The 22,605-nt window shown below is 40.4% G+C and overlaps 1 protein-coding gene across 1 annotated transcript in view; it reads left to right on the forward strand.

Annotated features, from left to right (window-relative positions):
• Nucleotides 1-17,733, forward strand: part of LOC114645717 (ras-related and estrogen-regulated growth inhibitor-like) — a 49,070-nt gene extending 31,337 nt beyond the window's left edge. Inside the window, exon 4 of the mRNA XM_028793534.2 lies at nt 16,734-17,733. Within this exon, the coding sequence (XP_028649367.1) occupies nt 16,734-17,216 (483 nt within the window). The 3' untranslated portion in view covers nt 17,217-17,733. The remainder of the gene's footprint in view (nt 1-16,733) is intronic.
• Nucleotides 17,734-22,605: the final 4,872 nt, after the last annotated feature.

Raw genomic sequence — 22,605 nt, forward strand, 5'->3', positions numbered from 1 at the left:
TTCTTCTGAAGTTTAGTTTTGTTGACGTGCTGGCCTCGCTTGTGTTATTAGCAGCTAAGCGAGTTTCTGTTTCCGCAGAGGAGGAGCCCTTACCCCGACTCCACCTTTCACTTCCCGGCTGGAAAGACAGACACATACACTTCCACACGTAGACATTTATATATACAGTAAGATAAGGGATATGTAAAAACAACATCATGGATACTGAAGTGCTGTACATATACAGTAAGAGCTAAATGGCAAGGAAAACAAATTTACAAACCAAATAATCATTAGCACAGGCAATTAAACACAAAACGAGTATTATAACATGCATATAAGACAGACTTGAAAGCTAATGAGAAAAGGTGTGTGTTGAGTCCACATTTAAAAACAGTACAGTAATCCCTCCTCCATCGCGGGGGTTGCGTTCCAGAGCCACCCGCGAAATAAGAAAATCCGCGAAGTAGAAACCATATGTTTATATGGTTATTTTTATATTGTCATGCTTGGGTCACAGATTTGCACAGAAACACAGGAGGTTGTAGAGAGACAGGAATGTTATTCAAACACTGCAAACAAACATTTGTCTCTTTTTCAAATGTTTAAACTGTGCTCCATGACAAGACAGAGATGACAGTTCTGTCTCACAATTAAAAGAATGCAAACATATCTTCCTCTTCAAAGGAGTGCGCGTCAGGAGCAGAGTCTGTCAGAAAGACAGAGGAAAGCAAACAAATCAATAGGGCTGTTTGGCTTTTAAGTATGCGAAGCACCGCGGCACAAAGCTGTTGAAGGCGGCAGCTCACACCCCCTCCGTCAGGAGCAGAAAAAGAGAGAGAGAAAGAGAGACAGAGAAAAACAAACAGTCAAAAATCAATACGTGCCCTTCGAGCTTTTAAGTATGCGAAGCACTGTGCAGCATGTCGTTTCAGGAAGCAGCTGCACAGAAGATAGCAACGCTGAAGATAATCTTTCAGCATTTTTAGACGAGTGTCCGTATCGTCTAGGTGTGCGAACAGCCCCTCTGCTCAATCCCCCTACGTCAGGATCAGAGAAACTCCGCGCAAGAGAGGGAGAAAAGTAAGTTGGGTAGCTTCTCAGCCATCTGCCAATAGCGTCCCTTGTATGAAATCAACTGGGCAAACCAACTGAGGAAGCATGTACTAGAAATTAAAAGACCCATTGTCCTCAGAAATCCACGAACCAGCAAAAAATCTGCGATATATATCTAAATATGCTTACATATAAAATCCGCGATAGAGTGAAGCCGCGAAAGGCGAAGCGCGATATAGCGAGGGATCACTGTAATAGAAGGAGCAGCTCTACCGCTGAGGCCGAGACTGTTCCACAAATATGGGGCAGCACCTGAGAAGGTACAAACCCCCTTAACTTCTAATCGGGATTGATGTGCCTTGATCTTGAGGATAATGATGACTGATAATAGCTCACTGATGCTATTATTCCTATATATAACTACAATTACTACTGAAACAATTGCTTTAATTTAAGGCTGAATGATAAAACATATAAAGGCAGTTGTGAATACAATACAATACAAGACAATTTATTTTTGTATAGCCTAAAATCACATAAGAAGTGCCACAATGGGCTTTAACAGGCCCTGCCTCTTGACAGACCCCCAGCATTGACTCTCTAAGAAGATAGCGAAAACTCCCAAAAAAAACCCTAGTAGGGAAAAAATGGATGAAACTTGGGAAAGACAGTTCAAGGAGAGACCCCTTTCCAGGCAGGTTGGGCATGCAGTGGGTGTCAAAAAGAAGGGGGTCAATACAATACAGTACACAGAACAGAACACAAGTAATTCTCAATTCAATATAAAAATAAAAATATTACAAGTACAGAGCAGAATATTTAAATTTCATAAGTCCCATTTAGGCCATTTGCTGTATTTAGCATTTAATTCCAGGGGTACATCATGTAGCTGTTAAGAATTCAGAGTTTATGTGAGTGAGTGATGTGCCATTATAATGGCTAAATGCAATGATAATAATTCTTTGCATTTATATAGCGCTTTTCTCACTACTCAAAGCGCTCAGCAATTGCAGGTTAAGGGCCTTGCTCAAGGGCCCAACAGAGCAGAATCTCTTTTGGCATTTACGGGATTTGAACCGGCAACTTTCCGATTGCCAGTGCAGATCCCTAGCCTCAGAGCCACCACTCCGCCTAATGATGTATAACAGTCCTGGCAGTAGCACTCCTCTGTAACATCCTCCATGTTTTATGGCAGAATGCAGGAGTATGGAAAGCCAATTCTGAATATCCCTAACAATATTCATTACATTTACAGAATTTTAGGAAGTAAAGCATCAATAAAATACTTTAAATAAAGTGAAAATTCTGTATATTCTCTGTTTTCGTATATATATCTTGATTTCATGTTACCAACTTGTATCTTGTTTAAGTTAGTCTTCCAGCCACAGAAGGAGATTCTTTTGTCTCTTACAACAGAAGCAAGCTGACTTGTATTCCTCTCGGGTGTTGGCTTGAATACTTCTAATTAGGGTATAAGCAGGAAATCCATTGGCTAAAGAGAACAACACCAAGAAATGAACTACTTGTGCAGTTTACACAGGGGACCTGAAGTTCGAAAGAAGCAAAATTGCAACTTAGAGAAAAAAGAAATGCTAAACTAATCTTGTGTTTTTTTATTCCAAACAACTGTAAGGCAGTTTTGACTGCCAAGGAAAGAGCACAGTTTTACAGTTCCAACTATTATTTCCTCTACCATTGTTCAGTCTGATAGGTCAAGTCAGGTCAGGTCGGGGAGCATGCACTGGTACAGCCTTTTGCCGTTCCCACCACACAACGAAACATCTTGGGATCCTGGTTGGCAACCCCTCGAGGCAGACATGTGGTCCAGTCCCACCCTCTGATAATGACCATCTATTTGCTGCAGCCAGGTGTTACATGAGTGTCCCCTTGGCCTGGTCCAACCATTCGGGTCCTCAACAATGAGGATTCTGTGAGCCAGATAACCCTTAGGGAATCACGCTACATGGCCATAGTGCCGTAACTGATGTTTCCTCACAGTGCAGATAATGTGCCTCATTCAGGACTCCATGAGCAACACAAAGTCAAACCAGTGGTAGCCAAGGATTCTTCGGAGAGACACAGTACCACAGTCCAGTCTTCATCTCAGGTCACTGGATAGCATTCATGTCTTGCAATCATATAGTAAAACAGGAAGCACCAGGGCTCTCAAGACTTGCACCGTTGTCCTTTTGCAGAGATATCATGAGTGCCACACACCCCTTTCCAGTGACCTTGTGGTGACCCCCCATGCTCTTTCAATATGTCTATTGACTTCATAGGAAGAGTCACCAAAGACATGAATGTCACTGCCGAGGTAAGTAAACCTCTCAACAAGGTCGACACTCTCCTCGCAAACAGACACACTGTTGATGGCCGTGACCAAGTGGTCATTAAAGACCTGGATGTTGGTTTTTATCAGGACACTTGCAAGCCCAGACACTCAGACTCCTCACTTAGCATCTCGAGCTCCCCAGTCAGAGCCTCCATTGACTCCATGAAGATCACAGCATCGTCGGCAAAGTCAAGATCCGTGAATCTTTTTTTCACCAACAGATGCTTCACAACCGCTGGACTCCACAGCCCTGCCCAACACTCAGCCCATGTAAGCATTGAACAGAGTAGGAGCAAAAATACACCCCTGACGATCGCCAGAATCAACTGGGAAAAACACAGAGGTTCTGCCTCCATTCTGCACAGCACTCACAGTACTAGTGTACAGGCCGGCTATGATATACAACAACGTTGGGGGGATCCCGCAAAGTCTCAGGATTTCCCACAGGGCAGCTCGATCAACTGAGTGGAACGCTTTACAAAAATCAATAGGGGCTGCAAAGAAACTCTGCCGATATTCATGTTTGCGCTCCATGAGAACCCTCAGTGCCAGGATGCGGTTGATGGTAGACTTCTTAGGCGTAAAACTAGACTGTTCCGGTCGCTGGTAGGTGAACAAGTGATCATGGATCCTATTGAGGATGACCCTAGCGAGGACCTTACCCAACGCCGAGAACAGTGTTATCATCCTGTAGCTGCCACAATCCAGGCAACCATCCTTCCCTTTCCAGTTAGGGACCATAACTATTGTTTATATTACCGAAAATTATGATAGTGCTTAAATGCCATATTGCATACAATTTAAGATGCACTTTTCTCTTATGTTTCCTTCCATATTTTGTATACTTAAAAAGTTTAAGTGCATCTTAAATTCAAATGTCACACCTCAAAAGTCCAGAAATCATTGTCTTCAGGGATAAGAACTGTCGAGTGTAAATCCAAATGCAAACAAGTGGTTCCCCACACATGGGCTTTTGAAGGATTGTGATTTTATTTTTGTACACACCATGTGCACCACCTTGTGAAGGGATTGTGATATCAAAGAAAAGCGATTCCATGATTGCAGGCTTGACTATGAAGGAAAAAAGGTCTCGGTATGCCTTGGACGGCCAAAAAACCTTGAAAGGAGGGAAAGCCAAGGTATTTCAGTCTTCCTTTTTGATTATTTATTATAATACCAGTAACGGCACACTGCACGATAACATGCAGTGAATCCACCTGACTTGAGCATTCCTAGTTTTCATCCTCTTTCTCTGTATGTTTATCATTCGTTTGCTCAGATTTTGATGCTCTTGCTGCTTCCTGAGCAGATCTTCTTTTCTCCACCCTAGCGGCCCGCTTCTTCTCTTCATTCGTCGGAATCTTTTTGTGTTAAAACTGATTAAGTAAGTGTTTGTGTTGCAATTACTTAGTACGTTTTTCTTAAGTGAAAAACTAAGCTGGCATTTAAGTGTTCAATCTGCCTCAGGAATGATTTAAGATATGAAGAGGTAGGGGAAGTGACGGTGAAGGTGGTAGGCATGAGAATGGTGCCCGTACACATGTGCCGCATGGCCCTGCTGTGTGCTGCCAAGAGTTGATTCTACAATAAAATAAAATAAAAATAAAGAGAGGGATAAAAATCATCACCTCGAAAGTGGACATTAGAAATCACGTAGTATATGTGTACCAAATTTCAGGCCAATAGGTCAAACGGTTTGCAAGATACAGGTCGTTTAAAATCCTGGACAGACAAACGAACAGCCATGATAGCGTATTATAATATTTTTATCTGCAATGTTTTTTTTCCTGAAAAATCTTTTTTTCAAGGGTAGAGTGCATCTTAAATTTAAGAGCAGCTTAAAATGCTGCTGAGATGAGCCACTATACTTTTAGCTAATGTTCCAGCCAATATAGTTACTCAGACCAAGCCAGAACCAACCAGTATCATTCAGACCTGTCACACATTGTATAAATGCAGTGCTGTGTGATACCTTATAACGTACGTTAAAGGAATGCACCACCAATGAATGATATTTTTTATGTTACTTACCTCATATGGTTTGTTGTAATGGCCAAGAAAAATGTTTAATCTCACGTTTTCATATTAAATGGAGACAACACACATTGTGAGAAGATGGCCGTCTATGGAGTCCAACGCTGGACCACAGAAAACAGCATAAAAAAACATCTCACAAATTTTCCTTTTTCCACATAATCTGCACGTCGAGTCATTCAGTCATATACAGTGATCCCTCGCTATATTGCGCTTCGCCTTTCGCGGCTTCACTCCATCGTGGATTTTATATGTAAGCATATTTAAATATATATTGCGGATTTTTTGCTGGTTCGCGGATTTCTGAGGACAATGGGTCTTTTAATTTCTGGTACATGCTTCCTCAGTTGGTTTGCCCAGTTGATTTCATACAAGGGACGCTATTGGCAGATGGCTGAGAAGCTACCCAACTTACTTTTCTCTCTCTCTCTCTTGCACTGACTTTCTCTGATCCTGACGTAGGGGGTGTGAGCAGGGGGGCTGTTCGCACACCTAGACGATACGGACGCTCGTCTAAAAATGCTGAAAGATTATCTTCACGTTGCTACCTTCTGTGTGCAGCTGCTTCGTGAAGCGACATGCTGCACGGTGCTTCGCATACTTAAAAGCTCAAAGGGCACGTGTTGATTTTTGACTGTTTGTTTTTCTCTCTCTCTCTCTATCTCTCTTTCTCTGCTCCTGACGGAGGGGGTGTGAGCTGCCGCCTTCAACAGCTTTGTGCCGCGGTGCTTCGCATACTTAAAAGCTAAACAGCCCTATTGATTTGTTTGCTCCTTTGAAGAGGAAGATATGTTTGCATTCTTTTAATTGTGAGACTGAACTGTCATCTCGGTCTTGTCATGGAGCACAGTTTAAACTTTTGAAAAAGAAACAAATGTTTGTTTGCAGTGTTTGAATAACGTTCCTGTCTCTCTACAACCTCCTGTGTTTCTGCGCAAATCTGTGATCCAAGCATGACCATATAAAAATAACCATATAAACATATGGTTTCTACTTCGCGGATTTTCTTATTTCGCGGGTGGCTCTGGAACACAACCCCCGAAATGGAGGAGGGATTACTGTACTCACAACAGGTAAAACACATGCCTTGTTTACTAAAATATTGTTAAATAAATGATTCCTATAAATCAGAGCAGTGCAAGCAGAGGAAACACATTCACACAGGAAGGAGCTTTTGAAGTGAAGACAGGACTCTTAACCAGTGAATGACTGGAGGAGGCACATCTTCAGTTCAGATACCCCAAGTCTTAGTTCTGCCTTAGTGTTTGATTTTATGTGTTGGTTCTGAAAAATCTGTGGCAGTGGCTCAGTGGGTAGCACTGCTGCCTCAAGGATCTTGTTATCTGGGTATGAATTGTGTTTCCCATTTTTGTCTGTGTGAAGTCTGCACGTTTTCCACATGTCTTTGTGGGTCTTCTAATTCTACTTCGTATTTACCTTGTAAAGATGTGTATTTTAGGTTAATTGGTGATTCTAAATTGGTCTCAGATGGGTGTGAACTTTAGTGAGCCCTGTGATCGTCTGGCACCTCATTCAGGGTTGGCTCCTGATTTACACTCAAAGATTTTGGGATGTCTTTTAGCCTCGTTACTATCAACAAATCTGCCGCTTTTACAGTAGGCTTTTTGTTTAATCCATGGTAAATACATTTTTTATGAAGTTCTTTCTTGCCAGTAAAATTTTGAAAAACAAAACGAATCCAGGCACTCAACTTAAATGCAGATACAACATTTGGATAAGAGCATATGCAGTCATACTAACATTAGTGGTTTCCATCACTCCTCAAAAACAATAAAGTAAACCAAAAAAATGTTCACAGGCTATTTCTGTTCCCTCATAAAAGAAGAAAATGTTTAGTGTGCTGTTTATAGGGTTTTACAAGAAACATATTTATTTATACAAGCACCAAAACCCCGACATCCATTATCGAAGCCGATTAATTTCAATTCAGATACACCAAAAAGTCTGCCTACTTTAAAAATATGAACACAAACATCTTAATAAGCCTCTATCAGTATATAAATAACATTACATAACAAAAAGTACTGTAATACTATGGCATATGAGGGTGGCATAACAGCCCGGCAGTTAGACCCAGTGTTCTCCTCTGAATAATGGCTCAGCACACTGTAACAGCTAAATTACACATTTTATAAATTACATTATGTACAGACACATATCTCAGATTAGGATAAACATACACAGATTAGGATTATCATAAACAGATGCTGCAGTCTAAATCCAGTAATATTATGGTTGAGATAAGGCCGGTTGACATCTTAGCCAAGAAAAACAAGGTCAACAACAGCCCTGAGAGCTTCACGATCAGTTATAGACAAAGTCAGACACATCACAGGTTTGGAGACCTGTGCCAACTGGCAGCCCCATCACTCCTGGGCAATGTGCCAATTGGCAGCCCACCAATCCAGGGCACTGTATACATTGCAAACATTTGGGCATGGTAGCCTAATAAGAATCCATCTTTGGATTCCCAAATCACCAGTATCTTTGTTTCCCTCTCAATGGCAGCAGAAAACATTGGTAGTATAGCAGTGGCACTATGTGCCATAGTAGGATACCCAAAAGACCAATGAAGTAGAGAAGAGTCATTAACAGTTTACAATTATTTTATTACTTATATGTAGAAATACCTGACAAGACAGATATCAGTGATTCATCAGCTCTACTCAGGGTCTGTTAGACTACATCAGTCAGACTAAAGGAGCATCTCTTATGAAAGCAGGCAGATCATTCTACATCTTTGCACTTTTAACACTTTTCATCCTTGCAACTTGGAATACATTTTTTCCTTCCATCTACTCTCTGCTTTTCAGTTTTCTCACCCTGGGTCAATCAAACACAGGAAGCTCTGCAGTCTAGTTGTGATTTTATGCTTTAGGAAGATACGTACATGAATCAAGGTAAATAACATTCGATCTGGCTTTTATATAAGTAACGTATACATGGTTTTTATATAAAGACCATCACAAACAGGACTTTGTACGATACCTTATATGTGAGTGGACATTTCTTGCGGGGAGGGCTTCTGTTCTCTTTCTCCGATGTAGAACTCTCGTCCTCATCTGAGTTCACCTCTGTTATAGCACGTCTTTATTTGAAAACAGCAGTGTAAGATCAGGGCGAGCGTGAACGTGACTGAGAGAATAAAACTGAATAAAAAAACAAAAAAACAGTAACCTTTACAAGTACCATACATTTACACTGGCTCTTACAGACTCAAATCAAATGTATGTTTTTATACTATATTAATAATAATAAGAGCCACTCACTACTCAAAACAAATGAGCTCGGAATTGAACTGATTACGACTCCTGATTATGAGTCAGCCACCCAAGTGGTCGTGTCAGTGTTGTACCCTAACCCGATTTCTGTTTCTGTGGTTATACTCTTGAATAAAAGCGCACTTATTTTGTTATAATTGTACCTTTTGTGAAAGTGCTTATTTGATAATTGGACTTCAGGCTTCACACATTATACGCTTCATGTCTAGATTTTGTCAATTATTACTAAAATATGAAAAACGTTTCTGTTTTAGTTATGTGTTCAACAATTCCTGCCTCGCATTTCATCCTACACTTACACAGATCGTTGTAGACACGGAACACTCATGAAATATATGTTTTCCAAATGACAATATATTATTTGCCCTGTAGAACTCCAGGCACCTCACACCGCAATAAACAGGCTTGAGTTCTGAGAATCTTCTCTGCGACTTGAGCTGCGTCAGTGGGTGGGATTGCAAGCTGCTTGCTGCTTGTGCTGATCGACACATTTACAAAACAAAAGTCGCTGATGGAGAGGTGCAAAGGAATTTAAGGTGGCCCAGGATTACGAGTTTTTTCGAAGGTGTCAGTGATTCTAGTGTTAAAGGCACATATATCCTCGTTAAACCAGAGTGAGTTTATATATGTTTAATCATTTTTGTTATCAGAGGGGCTACTGCATCTATGACCTCTTCCAAAGCCACATCATAATTACTGAATATGTCGGCTTATCTAGATTGTCCTCCAGGGTTGTTTGTACTCCTTATTTTGATTTTAACGTATAGTGTTGCAAGGTAGATGTTGTACTTTTTTATTTTGTCTTATAAAATTTTATTTTATTTTAAAATAAAAAAAAAAAAGTATTTTATTTTTATCTGTAGCTGTCCTAGTAAGAGCAGGAACTTGTCAAACATAATTAAATAGTAATGAGAGATAATTTAGTGGATTAATTATTACATTTTGATTCCCAAATCTATAAGTAATAATTACATTATTGTAATAATTACAATAATTACATTCAATGTTTGGTTGTGAAAATGAGTTTACTCTTCTGGTCAAAAGTTGTAGAACACCTCAGTTTTTTCAGTATTTATGAAAATGCATGCAGTTTAATGTCTTAATGTTTTATAAAATCAAGGCAAGAACAAATAAACAATGATAGATAAAAAAAATAAGTCAAGGAATCATTAAGTGTGCAAAATTTTATTCAAAGTTTTGATTCATCAAAGTAGTCCCATTTTGCTGATATACAGTAACAGCCAAACTGTGGTAACCCTTGTGATTCAGAATGCCAGTCACCAACTTTGCCTTCAGCAGAAGAAGCCCAGACCATCACACTTCCTCCTTCATATCTCACAACTTGTATCACACACTGAGGAACCATCCTTTCACCAACTCGATGGCGTACAAACACCCTGTGCAATGAAACAAAGATTTCAAACTTTGATTCTTCAGTCCATAAGAATGTCTTGCAGTCTGGAGTAGTCCACAGCTGGTATTTCAAGGCCCTACTTTGTCCTTTAAGCAATGACTTTCTTACTGCCACTCGCCCTGTCAAACTCGCAGCACATAGTCTCCTCTTCACAGTAGAAACTGAGACTTGTTTTAATTGACCACAGTTAAGTTGTGCTTGAAGCTGTTGTGCTGTGAGGTGCCAGTTACACAAGCTGGTGACCCTCAGAAAGTTGTTTTCTAATTGGGTTGTGTCTTCCCATTTCCAGTTGCCTTTGGATTGTGTAGGACACCACTGGACTCACTGACACTTGGATTTTTTTTCTCTAAATGAAAGGCCTACACTTCTAAGGGTAATGATGCTCTGCCTCTTTTCATTCAGTAATTGCCATTTTCTTGCCATTAACACTTAAATTTACAGCTTTCTACAGGGTAATATTGTCCAAGTAGTACTTCAGAGGGTGTAGTGACACAGTCTGAGCTTTAAGGCAGACAGACGTTTTTTAAGTAATCAACAGAAGTAGGGACACCTGTGCAAATTGTTTACTTCATCTTGTAAGGCTAATTTACTTTAACTGCTGCAGAACATCTGTAGGTTGTAATCTATTATTTGTTCCCTGAAGAAGATCCCTTGTAATATTCTGACATTTCCTTTCTTCAGTTTTTGTTAACCTAAACTTTAAATGTACACCTCTGTCTGTTTCTTGCTTACCTTTTCACCATTTTAGGTCATTCATTTCAACTGTTTAAATTTGAAGATAAACTGGAAAAACTGAGGTGTACTAAAACTTTTCTCTGGTAGTGTATCATATTCATTTATATGGATTTAAAAATTCTCCATCCACACTCCATGATCATTATTTTTTTATTTTTTAATTTTTTTTATACTTTATTAACTTTACTTTATTATACTTTATTAAGGAAATTACTTGTTTTTTTTCGCATACCCCTTGGGGTCAGAGCGCAGGGTCAGCCATTGTACAGTGCCCCTGGAGCAATTGAAGGTTAAGGGCCTTGCTCAAGGGCCCAGCAGAGTAGCGTCTCTTTTGGCATTAATAGCTACATCAGAAAAAATCTAAAACTGAAACATAAACCATGAATATGGCCCATGGTCTGTTAATTATTTCCATAATTGTGATAAATTCTGTTTTAATATATAATTATGGGCACCACAATAGATGTGACATCACATATCATTTTAGAAACAATATTAAGTTTATCACACATTCATAAGTCCCTCTTTGACCAATGTCTTTTGATTTATGAAAGAATTTAAAACCATCCAGTGAATCATCAACTAAAGGAACTGACTTACTAAGCCAGGATTCCGAAAAGAGACAAAGGTCAAATATTTTGATTAGATTAGATTAGATTATTTATTTGTAAAAGCACATTTAAAACAACAGAATTTGTGCCAAACTGCTGTACAAAGAACCATTAAATGAAAAAAACATACAATCATGCAGAAGCGGATTAACACTAGAATTACCAGAGTCTACGAAAAAACTCTTAGATCCGGCCCACCTTAAAACCGTTCTAACCTCTCTTTTGTCTTCTAAATGTGCCGATTAAGACGAGCAGCAAGCAGCCGGCTATTCCATCCCTCCACTGCCGCGGACCGTGCACAAACTTCTCCCAGCTCATGCCTTGATTGATTATCTGGGAGTGAAGTGCTAGAGTTTAAGAGTGGAAATAATAGATCACTATTTGGAACACACACATTTCATGTGTGTTCTGTTTCTACAGTAATCTGTGTAAACACATTTTTAAAACAAACGTTTTTCATATTTTAGTAGTAAATGACAAAATGTAGGCATAAACTATATAATGTATGTAGCCTGAAGTCCAAAGATCAAGTAAACACTTTCACAAAAGGTTCACGGAAGAGACAACAGCTTCAGTGGCATAGCGGTAAGATTTGCTGACTTGTAATCAAGAGTCCACGGTTCGATCCCCACTCACTCCTATATTTGCCGTTTTCAGTAGTGAGCTGCTCCTTTTGTTAATATTATACAGTACACACATACATTTGGTTTGCGTCTGTAACACACGGTGTGCGTTTATAGAACTTGTAAAAGTTACTGTTTTTTTTAACTTTTATTCTCTCTAAATCACGATCACAATACATACTACCCCCTAACCCCCAGGGATCTGACACTGTTATTTTTCATTTGAAACGGAATAACTGGAGATGTGAGTGGTGTTTTGAGACAATGGAACTGGACATTCTCTCAAATAGAGGGATTAAAGCTGACACACAAACGCTGGCGAATCTGCCTTCTTCGTATATCACCATCACTTGATTTTTTTTTTTTATTCAGTTTTATTGAGTGTTCGTGCTCATGCTAAATTAGTGTGCACCTTATGGTGTATGATGTCAAAAAAAAACAAAAAACACAGACGTAGGTATATATGATATTTGGAATTATTCGTTTTATGACCTGTATAGTACATTTCGGAAAACATTGTGGCACGGATGCAACATTATTCATATTATTCATATTCATTTGCATAACATCTTGCGGTTTGTAATCAGTGACTGCATGTTTTTTTTTCCCCAATCTTGCCAGTCCCGACATGTTGCTGTATGCTGTTTCTTTTGTACTCCAGGACATGCAGAGGATAGAATAGTACAGAGCAGTAAGTTCAGCACTATTTGCAATCATCAGATTCAAATGTTAACTGTTCACACACACGCAAGGATTGTCTTTCCTACATTTACAAAGTGTGTACCTGTTACAATGTACACGCTTCTCTCTATGCTGTGGTTTCTATTACACACCTGAAAGAAAGACAATATATGTGAAAACATCATCGCACTAATGCAATATTATATGAAAACAAACAGCGTCAGATCAGGTGTGGATTTATGCTGGTGCCATTACTGAAAGAAAAAAAAGATCAACATGTGCGTTGATCCTGCAGCACTGAATAAGCTCAAGCGCTCTAACATCCCCCCCACTTCCCCCCAATCTGACTCTAAGAAACAGCGCAAGTACAGACGCAAACCAAGTGTGATCAAGAGTCCCCGGTTCGATCCCCACTCACTCCTATATTTGCTGTTTTCAGTAGTAAGCTGCTCTTTTTTTAATATTATACAGTACACACATACACTTGGTTTGCGTCTGTACTTGGTTTGTGCTGTTACTTAGAGTCAGATCTGGGGGGGGGGGAGGTGGGAATGTTAGAGCATGTGAGCTTATTCAGTGCAGCAGGATGAACGCACATGTTGATCTTTTTTTTCTTTCAGTACATGTGCCTTCCCTGTTTATTTATATATCTAGTGACTTTTCTGCCTGTCTGTTTCTCTATTGCGCAGTGCTCGGTCTGTCTGTGTGTTATGGATCTTAAAAATAACAGTTATAAGGACACTTGTTCATGTTAATTGCAGTCTCAATTGTTAAAAAATATTTTAAAAGGAGCATCCCACATGAAAATATAACGATCTCATTAACTGACAGTGCATACCAATTTATAAATTTTATGTCCGTTTGAGGTTAAAAAGAAAAAAAAAAAAGAACACTTTCTCCTCAACGGGGAATCAAACTCGGGTCCCTGAGAGACAGCAAGCCTGCTGTGCTCTGAGATGGCAAATCTTACCCCTATGCCACGGAAGCCACTGTATTGTTTCTGAACTTTTTGTGAAAAAGTGTTTATTTGATTTTTGGACTTCATGCTGCTTCACACATTCTATAGTTTATGCCTACATTTTCTAACATTTATTAGTAAAATATGAAAAAGGTTCTGTTTTAACAATGTGTTTACACAGATTACTGTAGAAATGGAACACACATGAAATGCATGTGTTCCAAATAACAATCTATTATTTCCACTCTAAAACTCCACTTCACTCCCAGATAATCAATCAAGGCATGAGCTGGGAGATGCTCGTGCACGTTCTAAGTCGGTGGGGGGATGGAATAGCCGGCTGCTTGCAGCTTGTTTTTATCGGCACATTTAGAGGACAAGGACGCTGGTGGAGAGGTGCGAATGGTTTTAAGGTGGGCTGGATCTACGAGTTTTTTCGTAGACTCTGTAGTACTAGGGTGCTGTACCGTGTTAGCCATTATGAATGTAGAGAAAAGCCAAGCAAAATGACACCTTTTATTGGCTAACTAGAAAGATTACAATATGCAAGCTTTCGAGGCAACTCAGGCCCCTTCTTCAGGCAAGATGTAATACAGAAACTGAAGTTTCCTATGTTTATATACACACTCTAGGACAAGAAACAACATTGGTAAAAATTTAAATGAGAGATTTTGAATGTAAAAAATTAATAGATTCATTCAGGCTAGGGTTAGTTTAGCAAGAGAGAAAAGAACAATGTATTGTCAAGATCTCTGGATAAGATAACTGTCCAACAAAGTCTCTCTGACTCTGGTAATTCTAGTGTTAATAAAACAACCAATTAAAACATCCCCCACAGTTCCATTATACACAGTGAAAGGTGGAAGAAAGCAAGTCATTCTACATTTACACAGATCACTGTAGACACGGAACATACGTGAAACGTATGTATTCCATATAACAATATATTGTTTACTGTGTTCAATTCCAGACAACTCCCACATACACAGATTTCAGCGGTGAGAATTCTTCAGCTGCGTTGGTGGGTATGGGTGAGCAGGCCGGGTGCTGTCAGTGCTGATTGACACACTTGCAAAAGAAAGGCAGTGATGAGGAGGTGCGATGGAATTTAAGGTAGTAATATTTAAGGTATTACAAATATTTTCGCAGGATTCAGGGATTCTAGTGTTAATGCACAAAAATGCCTTTTGAGAGAGATAAAAGTATACAGCCTCTGGCACGATAACACATATTCCACAAATATTTATTATAAATGAAAAATGTATTTAAATAAACATGAAAAAGCACAAAAAAGTAGCCAAAGCAAAGTAAAGGCAAATAAGGATTTGCCTAAAAATGCAATCCAAGGTGAACAAGTCCCAATATAAAATCCGAAAAACAGTAAACTAAAAACAGAAGCAAATATTAAAAAATAATAATAATAAAAACAGAAAATAAAAGGGGAAATAATACAATAAACTCCAAGTAAGTCTCATTGATCCAATACTGGGACCCTGCCTCTGACCTCAACATAAAAACAGAAGGAAGAGCCAATAGCAGAGACATCAAGGTGGCCCCGCCTCCTGGGGTTCCACCTATAAAACACGAGGAATGGTGAAGCATTTAGAGACAAAGGGCACAAATAATAAATATAAAGCAAACTTGAGAGAAAATACATAAACACATGAAACACTTATGAAAAGATACTTTCCATTCAGGGATTAATAAAGTATATCAAATCAAATCAAAATCAAAACACAAAATACTCCTAAACCAGGGAGAAACACTGGCAGAAACATAATAATCATAAGTTATCAATCCCTTTTGTTAAAAATGTTGAATTCTTGGACCACCCTTTTCACTGTTACTCGTTCACAACGTGGATGAAGTGGTGCTTCTCACTTTGGCTTTGTTTTGCCTGCAGTGGGGCCTGCACTGACTGACGCCAAATTAGAAATGACCGAATGATCTAAGCAAACCTTGTCAATCCAATTGTTGGTCTGGATTATGGCGATCTGGTTCCAAACACAGGTCTCAAAAGTGCACATTCTCCTCACCAAGCCTAAGTTAACTATATTTGGCAAGTAACGTTAGCCATACCATGGGCAGGAAAACCTAAACAGCACATACTTTACTATGTCCCACACTCAAAAGGTAGGGGACATATCAAACATCAGTTTTGCACAGAGTGGCTGGCTTCTCACCTAATCAGCCGACTTTTCCTCCACTGGTTTTATCAGTTGGCTTGGTTTGATTTTCTGTTTCTGCTAAATTATCTGTAAATTATGTTGTTGTATAGGAGCCTTTAGAGCTCCCTCTAGTGGCTCCAGGTATCATTATAGGCACAGACTGGTGAGAACCACACAAACTAACCTCCCCATTGTTCTCAAAGGTCTACAACTTAGTGCCCGGAGATGACAAAGTGTTCTCTAGTAGTTTTGGACACTGCATAATAATTAAAAGGAGTTCCTTTACGATACATTTTGAGATGGTAGCACCCCATTAACAAATAAATGGTAGTGCTACTTGGATTTCTTCAAGAGTGAATTTGATAACTAACTTACTGCATTGATGTATACCATGCTTGGCTGGCACAGCAGCAGATTGGTCAGTGCTTCTGCCCCACAGATCCATGGTTTGAATTCCCATGTCTTGGCATTGTTTCTGTAGAATTTTTCTGTTTCCCCCATATCTGTCTGTAGTTTTCCCTGACTGCTACTCTTTCTGTCCCAAATCCCAAGGGTTAGGTTGTCAAAGTTTGCCTGACTCTCTAATGAAATGCAGTTCCACAAGTAGATGGATTAATTCATTAATTAATAATAAGGAATACAGTAGTTCTAAAGATGCCAAATAATTATGTAAGAAATATAAAATTCATATATTACTAAATTGCTCCTTCCCTAATGAATCTGACAGATATTTATTTGAGTTTCTTCCTCAGAGACAATATCTGACAAACCGCTTAGATCGGTAGTAGCTGCCATCTTCCTTAAACGTGATGTTAAAGTTTTCGAACGTTGTTTTTGCAGGAAGAAGACACTCTACTGATTGAGGAAAAGATCAAGTGGGGCGACGGATTCATCATTGTCTACTCAGTGACAGATCGTTGTAGCTTCGATGAGGTCATGCGTTTGTGCTTCCTGGTGAACCACATCCACTCCGGCTCCAAAAAGGGTAACTCTGACCCACCACCCATGGTCATTGTGGCCAACAAAAGGGACCTCCAGTTTGATCGGATGGTCTCTACGGAGGATGGTGAAAACCTCTCCAAAACTCTGAAGCAACCTTTCTATGAGATCTCTACCAGGGACAGCTGTGAGGAGACAGTTGCCGTCTTCCATGCTCTGTACTACGAAATGATGAAACAGCTGAACTCCTCGCCCACGTCCTTCAGGAGGAGAGCTGTCTCTAAACTCATGGAGAAGATTCCTAAAATCCACTCCAATTCTGCACTGGGCTCTACGGGCCGGAGTTTTAGCTTCAATTCCTTCCGGGACTTCTTGCCGGAGTAAAGGAAAAATGGTGGCAAATGAATGGAAGAACTGTTTTATTACAAGGGCTCTGAAAATGGCTCATGTTGGATAATGGGTGTGGACCTCATACTCTGAAGAACAAAGCACGGTGGGTGTTTAGAGATTACAGGAGTCATCTGTTGGGAGCTGGCTGTTGCTTGTGGGGGTCTCCTTCCTTGTACACTGGATGTTGCTATTTTTTTATTAAGGAAATACATTTACTTTTTTTCAGCAGCTAGATGGGATAAAGGGTTTATAGCCAAAAGGCTACGTGTGATAGACCGGGTGCATGGAGGAGTGACAGGAATCTGCCATCGCCATAATCTCCATTGACATGGCAGGGTGACTGAAAGTGATATTTTAAGCTAGTGAACTTTTAACTCATTTCCTTTTCAGCCCAAGGAAGTGTCTGAACTTTCATAAAACTCACTTTCTCTCGGCCTTTATTACCATTACAAAAATAACAGCTTAGAAATGTGGCAATTGTCTTGAATGAATAAACATCTAATAAAAAAAATCGACTCCATGTTTTGTGTGTTTTTCAGTCCCATTTGAGGCTTGGAGGTCTTTGAGATGTAAGTTTATTATAAGGTTTCAATAGTAGGCCAGCAGGAAGCGGAAGGCCCACAACAGGCTGGAGTTTTACAGAGTGTCAGTTGAGACCATTGGCTGCTGGGAATATTGGCAACTGGGAAAGCAGGGCTAGGCGGCTTCTCTAGACCCCAGTATTACAAGATTCAGGGTGATATGCTGGTACAATCAACTGGATGCTGTGGGATCTGGGATGGGTTCATTTGGGTGTTTTGGGTCTTTAATTACCAGACATCCTTGTCCAGGACACCCAGCCAAGGCTGATCAGGCCTCGACTGGCATCACAGCACCAGTAGCCCATGGATTAATACCCTCTTGAAGCAAAGCCATCCAGACACATTTTTCACAGCCTCTGTGATAGTTTGGATTGCTCTCCACTTTGCAACTCCATTGATGCCAAGCAGTGCATCTACGTTACATTCTACAAGTCACCAACCCTGTCTCCGGCACTGGTACTGGACTTTAAGAAACATTAGAAACTAGCAAAATACCCGCACTTTGCAGCGGAGAAGTAGTGTGTTAAAGGAGTTATGAAAAAGAAAAGGAAACATTTTAAAAATAACGTAACATGATTGTCAATGTAATTGTCGTAGGCTTATTTTAGTATTGAGAGTGAATTTGATGATTGTAAATGTTGTGTATGAGAAATGCACATTTTTAGGATGTAAACTGCGTTTGCAGTTCTGCCCTCAGGCTGTAAGATGACCAAGCTGTCTGCTGAGCTCACTCTTGAGCATGCAATTTACAGTTGGCCTTGTGAGAAGCAATCTTGTGTCAAGTCAATGCCGACCTTTTTAGAGTCTGGCCCTGTGATTTATTTATAGTCATAGTGAAGCAGACCCTTGCTGGAAATTGGAGGCGTTTGAATTGGAATGGGAGGTCAGAGGGTATGAGAGGGATGAGAGGAATTAATCCAGTCTCCCCTGAGCCACTTCCAGTGAAGACAGTTGCCTCAATGAGGTTGTTGTGCAGAGATTTGATCTGAAGGCTGGTGGTTGTAAGTTTCGTAGTAACATAATTGGTGCACCGACCTTCAAAAGTATAGTATGCGGAGGCATGCCTGGAGGATTAAGAGTGTGAAGAAACTAAATGAAAAGGCAGGAGTCACCAGGATGAAGACATGAAGGAAGGCCAACAATAACAGGCTTGAAGCAGTGGACTAAAGAAGAAGGGAGCAGTGAGCACAACAAGCAGCTGAGGAAAGTAAGGAAGCGAGTGAGGAGGCACATGAGCGCGGGATGTCGTTAATGTATACAGTGATCCCCCGCCTATGGTAGACATTACGTTCCAGACCCATCAGCGATAGGTGAAAATCCGTGATATAGAAAGACCATATAAATAAACTTTTTTTTTATAGTTTAAGCCAGCATTTCTCAACCTTTAAGAATTTGTGACCCGAGTTTTCATAACAGTTTTAATCGTGCCCCCCTAACGTTTTTTTGAAAGGAGCCCACTAATACCAATTTGTTCTTTTTTAATTACAGTAATCCCTCCTCCATCGCGGGGGTTGCGTTCCAGAGCCACCCGCGAAATAAGAAAATCCGCGAAGTAGAAACCATATGTTTATATGGTTATTTTTATATTGTCATGCTTGGGTCACAGATTTGCGCAAAAACACAGGAGATTGTAGAGAGACAGGAACGTTATTCAAACACTGCAAACAAACATTTGTCTCTTTTTCAAAAGTTTAAACTGTGCTCCATGACAAGACAGAGATGACAGTTCTGTCTCACAATTAAAAGAATGCAAACATATCTTCCTCTTCAAAGGAGTGCGCGTCAGGAGCACAGACTGTCAGAAACAGAGAGGAAAGCAAACAAATCAATAGGGCTGTTTAGCTTTTAAGTATGCGAAGCACCGCCGGTACAAAGCAGTTGAAGGCGGCAGCTCACACCCCCTCCGTCAGGAGCAGAGAGAGAGAGAGAGAGAGAGAGACAGAGAAAAACAAACAGTCAAAAATCAACACGTGCCCTTTGAGCTTTTAAGTATGCGAAGCACCGTGCAGCATATCGCTTCACGAAGCAGCTGCACACAGAAGGTAGCAACGTGAAGATAATCTTTCAGCATTTTTAGACGAGCGTCCGTATCGTCTAGGTGTGCGAACAGCCCCCCTGCTCAATCCCCCTACGTCAGGATCAGAGAAAGTCAGCGCAAGAGAGAGAGAGAAAAGTAAGTTGGGTAGCTTCTCAGCCATCTGCCAATAGCGTCCCTTGTATGAAATCAACTGGGCAAACCAACTGAGGAAGCATGTACCAGAAATTAAAAGACCCATTGTCTGCAGAAATCCACGAACCAGCAAAAAATCTGCGATATATATTTAAATATGCTTACATATAAAATCCGCTATAGAGTGAAGCCGCGAAAGGCGAAGCGCGATATAGCGAGGGATCACTGTAATGATATATCATAGATGCATATTTTATTATACCTACTTAACTTTTATCGACATTTATCTAACTCTATATTTATTTTTCTAGTATCAGAATGTAGTTTAAGTTCATTTGTTTTGGTTTCAATAGATGTATTTTTCATATTTTTCATTCTTGTTTTCTTTTTTTCACATCTTCGCACCCCCCCTTTTTGTTACTTTGCGCCCCCCTAGGCCTAGGGGGGGGGGGGGGGCCCGCCCCACAGATTGAGAACCACTGATTTAAGCCTTAAAATACCCCTCCCACACGCTTTAAGCACATGTAAACTTATTAAAACACACTTTGTAAACACATATGATATGTGGATGTCGGGCTAAGGATATGAGTAACATCTATCTATAATAAAAAAAATCTTGGCAGGGAGACCAGGGAGACGAGGCTTAATCTTCTCAGAAGACAATTTGACATCCCGCGAGAGACATTTTAACGTCATGCAAGACAAGGCAGTGAGACAGAAGGACAGCTGCTGTACAGGCTTTTAAATGATCGACGCGTAGAACAGGCATCTTGGCAGAAGCAGCACAAAGCCAGTAGCTGATCCATCCACTTCTGCTTAGTGTGTTGTTCAGCTCTCCCCTTCACAACGTGAGCGGGAGAGACGCGAAGTGGCAAGAGCGTAGCGCGCCTCCTGGGGAGTTGAGTGAAGCGATCGAGACCAGATCATCTCGGAGAGACACTTTGATGACATGCAAGACTAGACATTACAACCTTAGGAAGCAAAACCCATGAGACGGTGACTTTTGCACGTCACGCCCTACTTACAAGCAAATTAAAACAAGTTCACTGACATCTAAGCTAGCAGTTGTTGGAATGCTTTTGGCAGACACACTTCAGGTGCACCCAGATCTTTAAACAACAACAAGCAGAACACAGCTTGCCGGCAGCAGCTGCATCAAGCCAGCAGATGATCTGAGCACTTCTCCTTAGCATGCGTTCAGCCCTCACACCCAGGGAGCCAACCATGTGGTAGGTGAGTGGAAAAAGGAAGGGGGACCGGGGGCGGCCCTTGTGCATCTCTGCCATGAAATAAATTCTCTGTTAACGGAAATAAGGAATGAAACCGCCAAAAGGAGAGGTCAGTTTCAAAAGTTCCTTACGGCATAATGGTGAAAACCACCAAAAAAAAGATGTTATTTTCGAAACTTTGTTACAGGGCATGAAACAAAATGAAACATAATGTTTGTAAGTACAGTGTAAAGGATGAGCATTGGAAATTTGAGCTTCCTACGTATAATGGAAGTCGCAGAAATAGTGAGGACTAGTTTCCCCAATCTATATATACAGTTTAGGGGGTACACCAGTTTCCCCCACTTGGATGTTACAATAGGACATGAAACATACCTAACTTTTGTAAGTACACTGCAAGGAATGAGCATGCAAAGTTTCAGCTTCCCACCTATATGGAAAGTGGGAGAATTAGTGATGAGTCAGTGAGGACTTTGCCTTTTATATGTATATATTTTTAGAGAAGAACAGGCCATTCAGCCCAACAAAACACGCCAGTCCTATCACCTTAATTCTTAATAAGTAACATCAAGTCAAGTTTTGAAAGTCTTCAAAGTCCTACTGTCTACCACACTACTTGGTAGCTTATTCCAAGTGCCTATGGTTTACAGTGTAAAGAAAAACTTCTGAATGTTTGTGGGAAACTTACTCTTAGCAAGTTTCCAAGTCTGCCTCTTGATGAACTCATTTTAAAGTAACAGTCTTGATCCAATGGACACTTCAATCATGTCACCCCTTAATCTCCATTTGCTTAAACTGTAAAGGCTCATCTCTTTTAATCGTTCCTCATAACTCATCCCCTGTAGCTCTGGAATCAGCCTAGTCGCTCTTCTCTAGACCTTTTCTAGTGCTGTTATGTCCTTTTTGTAGCCTGGAGACCAAAACTGCACCCAGTACTCCAGATGAGGCCTCACCAGTGTGTTATAAAGCTTGAGCAGAACCTCCTGTGACTTGTAATCCACACATCAAGGCACTATATAACCTGACATTCTGTTTGCCTTCTTAATGGCTTCTGAACACTGTCTGGAAGTTGATAGCATTGACACCTAAATCCTTCCCATAAGGTGCACTTTCAGTTTTCAGACCTCAAATCTAACATTTTTACTTTCTTCGTGTAATACCTAATCAGCTGCCTAAAGGCTGTGGGAGAAAGTTGCTATTGCTGGTGACATTACCAGGTGTTGAAGATTGTGGTGGACAGCATATCCATGGCTATCTGGGACAACAAGCTGGATCACTGCCTCAACCATAGCCCACATCGCAAGCAGGTCTACTTCACACTGTGCGAGACTGGTAACTAACAGAAGACCATGACTAGCAACACGCTCCCGGCACACATTACTGTAACATCACAGTGTCAAGAT

Source organism: Erpetoichthys calabaricus, chromosome 2 (genome assembly GCF_900747795.2).
Source record: "Erpetoichthys calabaricus chromosome 2, fErpCal1.3, whole genome shotgun sequence".
NCBI classification, from domain to species: domain Eukaryota; kingdom Metazoa; phylum Chordata; class Cladistia; order Polypteriformes; family Polypteridae; genus Erpetoichthys; species Erpetoichthys calabaricus.